This window comes from Oryx dammah, unplaced genomic scaffold, assembly GCF_014754425.2.
Source record: "Oryx dammah isolate SB20612 unplaced genomic scaffold, SCBI_Odam_1.1 HiC_scaffold_13, whole genome shotgun sequence".
NCBI classification, from domain to species: domain Eukaryota; kingdom Metazoa; phylum Chordata; class Mammalia; order Artiodactyla; family Bovidae; genus Oryx; species Oryx dammah.
The window spans coordinates 29,904,157-29,917,884 of NW_024070197.1; the positions used below are offsets into that span (position 1 = coordinate 29,904,157).

Here is a 13,728-nt window from a genome sequence, read left to right on the forward strand (position 1 = left end):
TCCATCTGAGAGATGTTTATTGTATCTTAGGTTCAAGGTACACAATTCAGGGCAGGTGCTAACCCCAGGAAAGTCACCTGCCATCCAGTCAGCCTCCTTTCCATTGTAGTCAGGCCTCTCAGCCCCAGAGCAGTGGAGCAGTGATCCTGAGATACCTAGCTCCTTTCCTGTTCAGGAAAAAACAAGACAGTGCAGGAGGCCAGAGGCCACCATCTCCCCTCCTCACAAATCTCAGACCCAAGGATCTGAAAGGTCCAAAGCCAGATGCAGAGCAGATGATCCCCAGAGTGATGCCAGCTAGGAAGCAGCCGTGACCCGAAGCCTGGCCCAACCCTGTGGCCTCAGTCCTGGAAATGGAGTAACTATTTTCCCAGAGACTGGCAGCAAAGAGGGGAAGATAAAGCAAGGAGTGGAGACAGATTCCCACTGCCCCAAACCAACTGGCTATGGGTAGCTGAGACAACAGGGTAGCAAAGCTTCTGCACCTCCCAGCACAGTCCCTCTGAGGACCAGCCCCTCGTGGAGCCTCACTGCCAGGGTACTGTCCTTGAGCTGATGCTGGGGCAGGGTGGAGTGCGGGACAGCCCAGTGTCAGCTGAGGAGAGATGCCCTTGCTTGGGGGACAGGAACTGCTCCCTAGGAGGACCCGCTGGGGAAGGGGCATCAGCTCCCCTTGTCTCTGGGCCTTGCCTCTAAAACATCTGGACTGGGTCTTGAACCAGACTTAGGGCCTTATTGAAAAGGAAGGTGGCAGGAGTTTAGGAACAAGGAGGGTGGTGAAAAGGGTTCCTATGAGGACCAGCCCAGGAGACCCTTCTGACCTGCCCCAAGGGAGCCCAGCTGCTACTTCAGTCCAGGCCCCTCTAACCCCATGTTCGGTTGAGTGGGCTCCTCTGCCCATTGTGCAGGGAAGACTTCCAGGGGGGCCCAGCCCCCTGCTCCTCCCCGAGTCTCTGGGCTACAGCCGGCCACCTTTGTTGAAGTGGATGCACCAGTGGGAGTTGGCGGTGCCGGGGCTGAGGTGGGTGTGGTCCTCGTGTCCCATGAGGGGCTGCAGCTCCTGCTGCCGGGGGATGTCAGCGCTGCTCTCACTGCGAGAACGGCCCGCCTTGGCCAGGCTCGGGGGGAAAGCAAAGCAAGAGCGAGGATCAGAGGAGAGGGGCAGCTTGAGAGGGGCCTGGGGCTCTTCCGGGGCCCGTGGGCGGGGAGCCAGGCGGGTCATGGTTGGGGCCTGAGTACACGGTGGGGATGCCAAGCTCTCCAGGGACGAGATGCTCTGGTTCCAGCCTGTCTGCATATCCACGGGCACAATCTTGGTGGTTTCTGAGGACACGTAGACGGCCAGGTCCCCCTGCCCACTCTTCCAGGGCAGCTCCTTCTCCGCACAGGTTGGGGATGGGGGGATGATGCGTGGGCTGGGGCACACCTCAAGGTTCCCTGGGGACAGAGCACACGCACTCATTGCCAATCCAGTGGACACTTTCTCAAGTATAAGCACAGAAGTTCATTCTGCAGTCGCCATGCAGCATCCATTTGTGCAGTTATTGGATGCACGCCTGGCCAAGGGGAAGCACCACAGCTGGGTTTGCTCCCCACTGTATCCCCAGCACCTAGCACAGGACTGAGCATGTAGCAGTTGCTCAACAAATACCTATTGAACAAATGAAAACAACTAGAACAAGACAAAGCGAGAGCAAGGCAGGAAAAAACCCATCTATGATCAGCCCTTAGCCAACTTGCAGTGCCAGGCTTAAACCACATCCTGCTAGGCCCCCGGCCCAGGGTAAGGAAGATCTCGAGGCTTGGCCACTGCGCTCCTTGCCTGAGTTCCCACCGCAGCCCTTTGGTGGGCCAGAGTCCAGGAGTCTGAGCTCACGAAAAATTAAAACAGGCTAAAGCTGAGCCACAGAGGGGATGCCAGAGCACAGGGGATGTGAGCCGAGAATCCCAGAAGTGCTGGCAGCCGTAATGAAAGGCTCAGCCACGGCATTACAGAAAGGCTGAGGCTCTGAAAGAGGAAAGCAGGGAAGGAACAGCCCTCTGGCTATCTACCACCCCTTAATCTCCAAAGTAAAGCTCAGTGCCTTGCCTATAATAGGTGCTCAGTATGTGTCTGCTCACTGATAAAGTTCTGAGCAGTCCTGTGAACTTGACTTCAAGTGCTCCGTGTTATGAAATGTATTGATGCTGTGACTGAGAGTGAAACTACCTCCCTGGAATGCTGTGTTAAATTTTAAAAACAAAAAAACTTCAGTGTTCACCTTTAGAAGATACCAGGTAACTATTGGTCTGAAAACTGATAAGTGAAAAGAAAAATTCAAGCATTTATCCATTCTTCCCTATATGAACTGTACTTCAGACTAACTAATTGATAAGGGAAGGCTTTTTTTTTTAATACAAGAATTCCTGCTAATCAATGCAAACAAAAAATAGACATAGAATATCAGCATTGCACAACCCAGAATGAACTGTTGGATGTGGCAGTGATCACCAGTGACTGCAAGACCACCTGATGAAAAACTGACAGGGAGTTTGATAATGGGTGGCTCAGGCTAACAACAATTGAATCCAGTAGTCAATATTAACCTACAAAAAGAAAGACAGCCAGATGGTATATGCTCCCTGGTGAGATGTAGTGGGAGGTATAATATCACCACCTATGGAGTATGCTTACCAAGTCTGATCTAGATTTAATTGCTGATGTGAAAGAAATATAAAGGTCAGTGAAACAGACATATTAAATGATGCTTAGGGGATGCAATCAGCAAAATCCAGACAAGGAAAGACTGGGGGACAAATAACCAAGTTATTTCAATAAATATAGTGCAAGGAAAGAAAGTATGGTGGGGGGACCTATAAATCAGGGTTTTTCAAACTTGACACTGTCACAGGTAGGAGCAGAGACTTTGCCGTAGGGAGCTGTCCTGTGCGTTGTAGGGTGTTTAACAACACCCCTGGCCTCTACCCACACATCGCAGAGGTACCCTGACAACGCAAGATGTCTCCAGACAGTACCCTAGGTCAGGGGTCCCCAACCTCCAAGCTGTGGACCGCCACCTCCTGTCAGATCAGCAGCGGCACTAGATCAGAAACAAAGTACACAATAAATGTAATACGCTTGAATCATCCCCACCCATCCCCAGTCCGTGGACAAAATGTCTCCTATGAAATCAGTCCCTGGTGCCAAAAAGGTTGGGGACCGCTGCTCTCGGGGACAAAATCACTACTGCTACCTCCTCAAGAACCAGTGTTATAGGTTAAAAGACACTTAGCCACCAAATTTCATGTGTGGGTCTTTGTCTGGATTTTTATTTGAACAACCTACTGTAAAATGAAGACAATCAGAGAAATTTGAACACAGACTGGATATCTGATAACAAAGATTTTGGATATGATAATGGTATTGAGGTTATATTTTTAAGAAGGATCCTTATCTTTCAGAGATACTTGCTGAAGTATTTAGCAATAAAGTGGTATGATATTTGCAATTTGCTTCAAAAGAATCCAATGAAGAGAGGGGCATAGTGAAGGTGTAAGTGAAATAAGATCAGTTAGGAGTAGGTAATTATTGAAGATGGGTGGTAGAGAGATGGGAGTTTATTCTACTATTCTGTCTACTGTATATTTTGAAATTTTCTATAATAGGATGTTTTTTAAAAGACACCTAAGAATTCTTGAGCCAACTGGCAGTGGTAGTTAGCATTCTGAGTTCATTAGGTCTCCACATACGGAAGCACATATATGTTGGTTTTTATCTACAGTAATGCCATTTTGACGAATGCAGGCTCCTCTCTCAGGTCCGGCTGCCACCCTTACGGGGGGCTGTACCTGAGGACTGGTGTGCCGAGCATGGGTCACAGCAGAACCTGGTGTTAGGTTTGCTTGTCACCTTGTGTTTCTCGCCAGAGTGTAAAGGGAGGCAAGTGAAATGGCTGTGAGCTTTGGAATCAGATTCTGGTTCTGCTGATTTCTAGACAAGTCCCAGGTTCCTCTGAGCTCAGTTTCGCCATCTTGATTGTTGTGAGGATTGAATCAGATCATAGATGTCAGATGTCTGACATAAAAGAAATGCTGAGTAAATGCTGGTTGATGAATGAATGAGCAGATAGGCAAAGTGACTGTCTGGAGTAAAGGCCATCAGCAAAGTGGGAGGAAGCCAACTGTGTAGCTCCAGTTTGCTCCAGAGGGAGGCAGGCAGGAGGAAGCCGTTACCTGAGACCTTGCCCTCTTGGAGAACCTCACTGGTGGCCCGAGCCACAAAGATGATGCCCTCGTCATCCTCCTTCTCTGTCTCCGAACTGTCACTGTCCTCCTCCTCCTCAGACTCCACGGTTAAGATCACGGCAGCTGGACAGGGACAAGAGCTGAGTGGGATTGGCCATCCCAGTAGCTGCCTCTTGGTACCACACCACCCAGAGCCCAACCCCTTGTTCCTCTAGGAAGAGCCCACAGTTGGTAGAGACACCTGCTTTGTCCTGTGGCTGTTACAGCACTGGCCTAGCAGGGTGGCGGAGCTTGAGAGGAGGGGGCATGGGGCTCCAGAGCCCCAGGAGGCAACAGGAAAGACAGATCCTCAGAGGAAGCATCAGGGAATCACACTTCCCAGCACCTTCATCTTCCCTCAACCCTAGATCCCATCGTCAGCTGCAAGCATAAACATCTGGAAGGCTGGAAGGCCCATCAATGTGCAGCTCTTCTAGGGCCCTGGTTTTACTGCAGGGACACTGGACCCCAGGGCCCACCCATCCTTCAAGGCCCAGACCAGGCTCCATTTATGACATGTTCTCCAGGTCCTCAGGGTCTGTAGCCTGCAGTTAGCTCTCAGGTGTCACAGATGTCTAGTAACTGCTGAGACCTGTCCATCTAGTTCTAAGGGGAAGAGCCTCAGCTCATGGCATTGAGTGCCATGCAGAGGAGGTCCTTCAGGCTTCCAGTCGATGGGCCCCTGCCCTTCCCCTCCCCATCCCTTCCTTCACACCACCCCACTCCCTGCTTGCCTGTGTCATGGAAGCCCAGGTCTCGAGGAGGTTTCCCGTTTGTAGCCTCAGTGTTAGCCACGCCATCCTTCTAAGGACCAAAAAAAAAACAAACTCCTAAGCCTCTTGCCCTGACTCCAAACCCCAATCCTGTCATCTGGTGGGGTCAACAAGAAGATAGGTCTTCCTGATGCCACACAGAAGGGAATCTGTGTCAATTATAGTGGTTCTATCATCCCTTGACCCCCTACCCCCAGCAAGTGTTGTAGAGTCTGATGGCCCCAGCAGAGATGCTCAGTACATCAGCCTGGGCTGAATAAGAAATTCATGGAGTCCCCGCACCCCTTCCCCAACAAGGAATCTGCCTCTTTCCTGCTCACTCCACCTCTGGTAGGTGGTCCTGCTATCTTGGGCAGGTGACCACAAGAGGCTGCTCTTCCTCTAAAGGCTTCACCTTCCCCTCTGGGGCTCCAGGAAGATGCAAAAGGGAACCCAAGCTGCTGCAGCCCCCAGGTCCCCGAGGCTGGATTCCAAAACCTGTGAGCTCAAAACCACATGCCATCAGCCTGCAGCTGCAAACAGGAGTCCTAGAGAAAGCACATGCCTTCTTGCGGCCAGCCTTGCGAGGTCGTGGCTTGCTCTTGGTGAAGCAGATGTTGTGCTTGGTGGACTTAAAGGACTCCAGCCGCCGCTTCATGTTCTGCTGGAAGACCTCCTTGTCCTGGCGCTCCTGCGCATCCTCAGAGATGAAGTGGCGGCTGCAGCTGGCTTTGTACTGGCAATGACAGCCCCACCCTGCCATGAGGCTTGGTGTCCTGCCTCCCACAGGAACCCCACGCCACAGCCCCAGGGTCACCATAGCTCCTACCAGCCCACTGTTTCCAGAACTAGCCATGGAGTGAAAAAAAAAAAAAAAATACAGTAGAGACCCAGCCAGACTCTATATTCTCAGTTCTTTATCCCAGAACCTACTCCCTCAAATTTGGCTTTCCTTATCCCCTCTTGCCCTCTCCCAGTTTTCTCAGATGTGAAGTGACAAGACACAGGGGATCCTGTGCCCTGTCCTCAGGGCTACCATGAAACCAATTTCCTTCTTTGCACCTCAGTTTATCTGAGCCTAGTCCACATGCCTGGCCCATTTGCCTTCTTGTGACTACACAGGACTCTGTCCAGCTGGCTCTCCCCACTTAGCCCTTTCTGCAGCTGCCACCGTGACTCCTCAGGCTGCAGGAACTTCCAGGACTATCTCTTGCCACCTTGGATCCTCTCAGTCCAACCATACCTGTGCCCAGTTCAGTACCACTCCCATCATCTGTCTTTCAAATTCTTCCTCATAAAGAGCAAGCCCACTACACCCTCACCTAACCTGTCTCCACCTCTGGCCGTGACTGCTTAGCAGCCTTTTCATTACCTCCTGATAATTTCCCAAAGTACCACCCGCATGTTCCCAATCATTCTTGTCCTGCCGCACACCCCCAGGCTGGTTTCTTTCCTTTACCCTTCATATTTTCTGCTTCCCTGAGCTGGATCTAAGAATCCCCTTTAAGTCTCCTCCCAACTGCCTTCTTCTACACACTCATGCAGAGGTGCGCCTCTCTCCCTAGGGTGGGGGTGGGTGGGTGCAGAAGCCCAGCTCCTTCACAGGGCTCCTCACTCCCCACTCCCCGCCTCCATCAGTTCCCTTCTCTCCATCAGTTCCTCCCTCCCAGTCCTCCACTCTCTTGCATCTTCAATCCTTCCCTGGCCACCGGCCCCTGCCTCTGCAGACCTGTTCCTGCCCTTACCTCCTTGAAAAACACCTTTCCATTGCCACTGTTGCCTTGCTTTTACTGCTAAACCTTTACTTACATTCTGACACTTTCCCTAGTACCCATTAATTCCTTGAATGTCAGAAATACAGCTGGGGTGGGAGCAAGGGGGGTTGCCTGACTGCAGAACCACTGTGCAGCTTTCTGCCGGGTCATCAGTACCTTGGCCTCTGGTTAGGCAACATCTGTGCAAAGTCCAGCCCTCCTCTTGCCCCAGGCCTCTGAGACAGCTCTGAGGGGCATCAGCTACTGCCCCTCCAAGGGCTCCTTCTCTCTCCTCCTCTGCTGGCTCCCCTTCCTTTTCTTCCATATGCATTCCCCAGCATTATCCTTGGCCCCCTCTCCCATCTCAATGCTCTCCCCAGTGAAAGTATCGACTCTCTCAGCGCCAGCCAGCCCTGTGATAAATCTGTGCTTCCCAGACACCAGCCATCAGACCAGCTGCATTTCAGCCCCCTCAAGGGGCTTATTAAGAGCAGATTCCTCATCCCACTCCACTAATCAGACTCTGCAGGAGGTGAAGCCAGGAATATGTATTCTAGTAAGCTTCCCAGGAGATTCTGATATAGCCAGGCCAGGAAACCTCTGCTGTAGATTGCTTCCAAATCTTTTTATCTCCAGCCTGTCTGTCTCTCTCTTTTAAACTATAATCTTGTGTTTCTAACTGTATACTAGACACTTCTGTCTCTAATGATATTTCTGTGAAGAACATGAGGAATTACGGATTGCGTGCTGGCATAACTAAGTGGATTTAGAACTGGTTGAGTAACCATACCCCCAAAATTCTTGATCCAGGTCAGTCTGGAGGAAAGTCTTTAGTAGCAGACCACAGGGCTCTGTCCTCAGCTCTATCATGTTCATTTTTATGTTGATTTTGATGAATACAGAGTTAACAGGCTTTACAGAATTTTATATGATGTGAATCTGAGGAGATTTTTGGTGACCGACATGGGATCCAAACGATGGAATGATGGGCTAAATCAAATAAGATGACATTTAACAAGGATAAGCACAATCATCATCCAGGTTTTTTTTTTAGTCGACTACACAAGAACTGGTTGGACCAAACCCATTGACCAATCTTACATACACACACACACATCAACAGCCAGCCAATCATTATGTATCAGTACTTCCTAATGTAATACAATAAGAAATTCGTAGCACAGCTATCGAATGTTCCTGAATACAACCAGGCCTCTAGATTGAACTACCAAGAAATACAGGGTACCAAGGATAACATATCAGATACCACCTCTAGAAAACAATCAGCAAAATCTGTAAAATGGAGAATTTTCTAAGACAATCTAACCAGTTTCTTCAGTAAGTAAATAAAAAGGAGGGAAAAAAGGAAGAAGAAACTATTACAAATTTTAAAAAAGTAAAAAGACATACTTACTAAAAATGCAAAGTGTGGACTTTATTTGGATCCTGACTTGAACAAACCAGATGGAAAAAGATATGTATTGAACTCTGGCTGGATATTTGAGGTGAGGTGAGAAGGAATCACTGTTACTTGTTGTATGTGGTAATGGTACTATGGCTTTTTTGAAAAAAAAAGAAAAAAAGAATTCTTGCCACCTAGAGATACATATGGAAATATTTAGAGATGATATGCTGTCTGGAGTTTGCTTTAACATAATAAAGGTAGATAGGGTGTAAGGGGGAATTATTGGAGCTGAGTGATGGTTAAATGAGTTTCTTTATTCTCTCTAGTTTTGTGAATGACTAAAATTTTCTATAAGAAAAAGTAAACAAAACCAAAAAACAAACAAAAGCTCCACAGGTTGGATGAGACAGGGTTTCACAGTCATTAACTGAGGAAGACATGAGGGGTGATTGCCTGATTGTACGAACAGTGTGAGGTCTCAGGGTGATGAGCCAGAGCTGGAGGGATCCTGGGCTGCGAGAAGAGAAAGGCAACTTCCATAACTAGAAAGGTTAAAGGTCCCCTGTGCCTGGCCCTGGCCAACCACAACTAGCATAGCACCTTCCATCTGGGGCCTCTTTGGCCACAGCAGTGAAAGCCTGGAATCCTAACCACTAGTCTACCATAGAATTCCTAGGGGCCTCATTTCTAACAGCTGAAGAAGACACACCAGGGACAGAAGCCGCTGGCCCGAAGGCAAGAAGGCCTCTGTGTGGAAGGAAGCTGTTTTGACATCTTTGCAGGCTTTTGCTCTGCAGAGGTGCAGAGTCAAATCAGGCCCAGAGGGAGCAAATTAAAGGGAAAAGAATTCCCATCTCTGTAGAAACGGCCTTGACTGTTAAAGCTGCCAAGAACGGTCACAGCTGGCTTCTCATTTCAGAAAGGTTCAAGGTAATGGCTTGCTGCCCCCTTGCGGGGTTGCAGCGGATTCCTGCCTGAATGGGTTGGGCCTTTCCAACCCCAAGGCTTCACAACCTGCATGGGACTCACTCATGTTACCTAAACTGGATGTCTGCCTCCCCCAGGTTAAGCTGCACCCACAGGCCTCCTTGGCACTCCTGCTTCTGTCTGTGACACCCATCAAGCCCTCTATCCCTCCTCTCCTTTTCCTGGCAGATTTTACAGTCCTTTGTGCTCTTCTTCCTTCCAGCCTCCCAGCTCTAATCTGCAGTGTTTCACTCCAGCTTCCCAACTGGCTCTCCCGGCCTCTCAACTCACCCCGTCCAATTAGATTTGCTCTCTGCTACCAAAGAAGACATCCTTAAACCATCCTTGTAACAGGCCAACCTTTCTCAAAACAACAACAAAAAACTAAAGGTTATAACCAATAAGATGAAGCCCATGCTCTTCAACTGGGCATCTACAGCTCTCCACAAGCTGGTGCCAGTTGCCTCTTAAGCCTTGGATCGCGGCCTCCCCAGACCTCACTCCCCCTCAGGACTCAGAGGCCCTGCCTGCTCTCACCCTGCGGCGTGGCTTGTAGAGGCCTCCACAGAGCAGGTGGTGCATTGCGGTGTCCTCCCGGTCCCGGCCACTGCGCACCGTGTCAATCACCTGCAGATCCAGACACGCTCCACTGCCACTCTCCCTCCTGCGGGTGGTGGGAACACGTGTGCTGGGGAGGGGCTGGGGGGCGCAGACCAGGGGAAGGGCAGAAGCAGAGGGGCTCACAGATCTTGGCCAGAAGGGATTCAGAGAGAGGGCCCAGTAGGAAGGAGCATGGGGAAGCGGGAGGGGGCTCCAGGACTTACAGCAGATTGGTGACGGAGGTCTCTGCCACGGAATTGCGGCTGGGCATGGAGGGCAGAGTGAGCCCAGAGGAGGACAAGACGTGGCCTCCCTGCAGGGGCCGTGTCACAGGTCAGATGGCAGTCAGATGAAGGTGGCGCAGACAGAGCGGAACAAAAGGAATAACACCAGTTAACACACTTTGCTCTCGATGTTCCAGGGACTGCGCTAGGTGCTTTTTTATACTGCACCTACAAAACTGTGATAGAGATACTCTTACTGTCGCTTTCTTACAGTTGAGGAAACCGAAGCTCAGAGAGGATAAATGACTTACCCAAGGTCACAAGCCTGAGATGATAAGAATCTGAACCACGTCTGCTGATGCCAGAGTCCAGCTGTCTCCCACCTTTCTGCACTGCCCACTAGACTCTAAATGTCAGTGTTAGGCCGGGCTCATTCCTGTAGCTGCCACTTCACAAGTCCATGAAGTCTACTGGGAATTCCCAACTCCCTGCTCAGGGCCTGCCTGCCTGCTTGTCATCACTTCCTGCCTTGTCCTGCTGGCCCCCGCCCATTCTCCATTGTCTGCTGGCCCACCTGATCCACAAAGCTGATGGCGTCCCGGATGTTGAGTCTGTAATACACATCCCAGATCTGGTCCCGGATGCGGTAGGCTGAGCGCCGCATCAACAGTTGACTCAGGTACTTCTTATCAAACTGCTCCCACCTACAGAGGATGCCAGGCCCCGTCCTGAGTGCTGGCCCTTCCTCAGACAGGGCCGGGGCACCACCAGTGCGAGGCCCACATCTCTTGATGTGGGCATCGGTCAGGGAGAATCTGGAAGCTGGTCCCTGCCCTTACGGAACTGACAGCACTTGACATTGATGAAGTTATGACATGTAACTATAAAATCGCAACCATGATAGGAACTACAAGGATAATTATAGAGTATGATGGGGATTTGTCCTAGTCAGGGAAGCCTCCCTAAGGACATGATGCCTGTGGTAATATCTGAAGGATGAACAGAGGGGTTAAGGAGGCGAGATGGAGGGGAGGGAATGTTCTAGTAGAAAGAACAATATGTGCAAAGGTCCTGGTGGCCAGGGCAGGGGGAGCATGGTGGGTCCTGAGTTTCTAGAACAGGGTTCATTTCATTGGCAGGCCAAGAGTCAAAGTCACAGTGGACCACAAGGTGGCTGGAGTCTGGAGGTGCCAGACCATGCAGGGCAGGGCCAGGCAGGCCTCACTGGGGAAGCTTATCGTATCCTGAGAGTACGGGGACACCAGCACTGCCTGTCCTATGGGGGCCTGCGGGGGGCTTAAGGGACAGGTCACCCAGCCTGTGCCTGGCTGTGTCCCTTCTCAGAAGTGTGGTATGTCCCCCATGCTGCCCTGGCTGGTGGGGGAGAGGTGCTGCTGCTGCTGCTGAAGGAGCCTGGGTGCAGCTCCCTCACCTGTCCCTCCAGTAGTGATAGCCATGGTGCCCCACAACGTCCTCCACTGCAGCCAGAATGTGGTCAAAAGTCTAGAAGGGGGGTGGGTAGGGGGACCGGATCAGGACTCTGCTCAGAATAGGAGAAGGGAGAGAGGGACAGGTGGGGGCATGGGGTTCTGGTACCCACGTGCTCATGCAGCTCCTGGTTCAGGGTGGGTTTGTGATGCTCACTCCTCTTCACCTTCAGCCACTTGACCAGTGGCTTGATGGTCAGGCCCTATGGACAGGCAGCCGGTGAGCCCTGCCCTGGCCAGTTCTCTGCCGCCTTTCTCTCCCCATGGTTAGGCTTCAGCTTCCATATCTCCACCTAACTGCTCTCAAAGCCTGGGAAGTCAAGCCCCTGCAGCCCCCAACAGGAAAAGGAGCCCGTCTCCCATAGGCTCCAGGCCTCCCCAGGGCCTGCCAGACCCTCTCCCCATCTGGCTTCCTGGGTGCTCCCACCTGCACAATGACTGTGAAGAAGACCACCACAATCGTGGTGGCTACAAAGTAGTCCTTGGCAGGGACCTTGGTCCTGTCCAGGAGGATGACGAGAGCGAAGGCCACAGCCCCCCGCAGGCCCCCATAGGACATCACCACCTGGTCAATCTTGTCCAGAGGGACCAGCCGGAACTGATTCAGCACCCACGTCTGCAGGACTACGCCTACAGCAGGAGGGAGGCCAGTGGGAGCAGGGTGTTGGGAGTGGAGGGCACTGGCTGCAGCTGGCACCCAGTATCAGGGCTCAGGTCTGAAGGGCTGGGAGGGCTGAGCAACACAGGGAGGACAAGGATGTGCACTCAGAGGGCGAGATGAGCTGGGGTGGGGGGCAGGGGCAGGGGGGTGGGTAGGAAAGCAGAGGGTGCCGGCTATACCGAGGGCTCGGAAGAACAGGATGAAGAAGAGGGTGCCCAGCACCAGCCCAGAGTCCCAGGCCCACTTGGAAGAGTCCACGGCCGAGATGCCTAGCAGCATGAAGATGACAGTCTCCGCGCAGCTGGCTAGAGTCTTCATGGTGTACTTGACAGCTGTGCGGGACTTATGGGAGATGTTGGCCTCCACATACTTCTTACAGCCCAGGCCACACATAGTCACCCTGGGAGAGGAATAGAGAGTCAGGGTAATGAGGAGGGGCTACAGGAAGCACAGCCTCTGGGGTCTGAGCATGCACAGTAGAGGATGCCTGTCACAGGATGTCAGACTCAGAGCCAAAGCGCAGTCAGGCATGGAGCCCGTCCCAGGCTGGTAGGGGTAATCCTGGGCTAAAAGGATCGGAATCGCCAGGCTTCCCACTCCGTACCTTCTGGAGGGGAAGGCAGGGAAAACATGATCTGACTGGCACAGACTGCCTGAAGCAACTTTCAGAGTTCTGTAGCCACCAGAGCCATGGCACCAGGCCTCAACGTCCATGTGTGGCTCAGCCCACACCCCAGAGAACACTCTGGGCAAGGGAAAATTGGGTTCTGGGGGCCCAGGACAGTTCTAGAAGCGGGTCCTGTAATGTTCCCTGAGGTTAAGTGTCTCCCCTGGGAAATCTGAAGCTCCCACTCAGGGAAACCTATGGACTCCTCAAGGTCCTGCTTCTGTCTGTGTGAAGGGCAACCATCTCCAGCGCCCCCTCCCCTCCGCCTGCGTGCTCGGCGCCCCCAGGACTCACGCAAGAATGGCAGAGAGCGAGGCCATTTCAGCAGTAAGGTAGGCTGCATAGGCGAGGAGGAAGACCAGCAGCGGCTCGATGATGCGGACCCGCTTGGTGAAGCGTGTGGTCAGGGCCAGGAGGAAGGCAAAGACTAAGCCCACGGCTGCCCCGCCCAGACTGACCACAAACAAGGAGGCTGGGGGAGGAGTGGGTTGTCAGCACGACCCCTGGCCGGGACCCCTCCCGGGCCAACAAGACTGCTGCCTGGCGGGGAGTGGAGGAGGATGCCCACCATGCTGCCCAGGGGTCAGGAGTGCAGGAAAGCCCCTCCTTCTTGGGTTCTCAGGGCCCTGTTTCTCCGTGGAGGAGGGAAGGGAGGGATGAGGCACCCCAGCAGCATCCTCTGTCCAGACGCAGTGGGGGAGGGGCTCAGCAACCTGAGGGAGGCAGCCTCCAGTGCCCGCCGAGAGGGGGGAGATACTGACCGACTCCCTTCAGGTAGTCAGTGGCCCGCACGTTGGCAGAGCCCATCTCCACAAAAGAGTTGCAGACCTTGTACAGCACCTGAGTGAGAAGTGGTGCATCAGGAGTAATGATGGGGCAAGGCGGAGACCGGATTTCTTCCCCAGGGGATCTGGAGAAGGGTCTGAGCCTGGTCAAAAGCATGGCAGCG

The 13,728-nt window shown here is 52.3% G+C and overlaps 1 protein-coding gene across 2 annotated transcripts in view; it reads right to left on the reverse strand.

Annotated features, from left to right (window-relative positions):
- SLC9A5 (solute carrier family 9 member A5) overlaps positions 1-13,728 on the reverse strand; it is a 23,105-nt gene continuing 9,377 nt past the window's right edge. For both annotated transcript variants that reach the window (XM_040253371.1, XM_040253370.1), the window contains exons 4-16: positions 13,541-13,619; positions 13,074-13,251; positions 12,292-12,512; positions 11,879-12,081; positions 11,565-11,654; positions 11,397-11,467; positions 10,539-10,668; positions 9,965-10,053; positions 9,678-9,804; positions 5,581-5,751; positions 4,998-5,067; positions 4,213-4,347; positions 1-1,437 (exon numbers count right to left, since the gene is read on the reverse strand). In XM_040253371.1, coding sequence (XP_040109305.1) covers positions 959-1,437; positions 4,213-4,347; positions 4,998-5,067; positions 5,581-5,751; positions 9,678-9,804; positions 9,965-10,053; positions 10,539-10,668; positions 11,397-11,467; positions 11,565-11,654; positions 11,879-12,081; positions 12,292-12,512; positions 13,074-13,251; positions 13,541-13,619 — 2,043 coding nt within the window. In that variant the 3' untranslated portion in view covers positions 1-958. The remainder of the gene's footprint in view (positions 1,438-4,212; positions 4,348-4,997; positions 5,068-5,580; positions 5,752-9,677; positions 9,805-9,964; positions 10,054-10,538; positions 10,669-11,396; positions 11,468-11,564; positions 11,655-11,878; positions 12,082-12,291; positions 12,513-13,073; positions 13,252-13,540; positions 13,620-13,728) is intronic.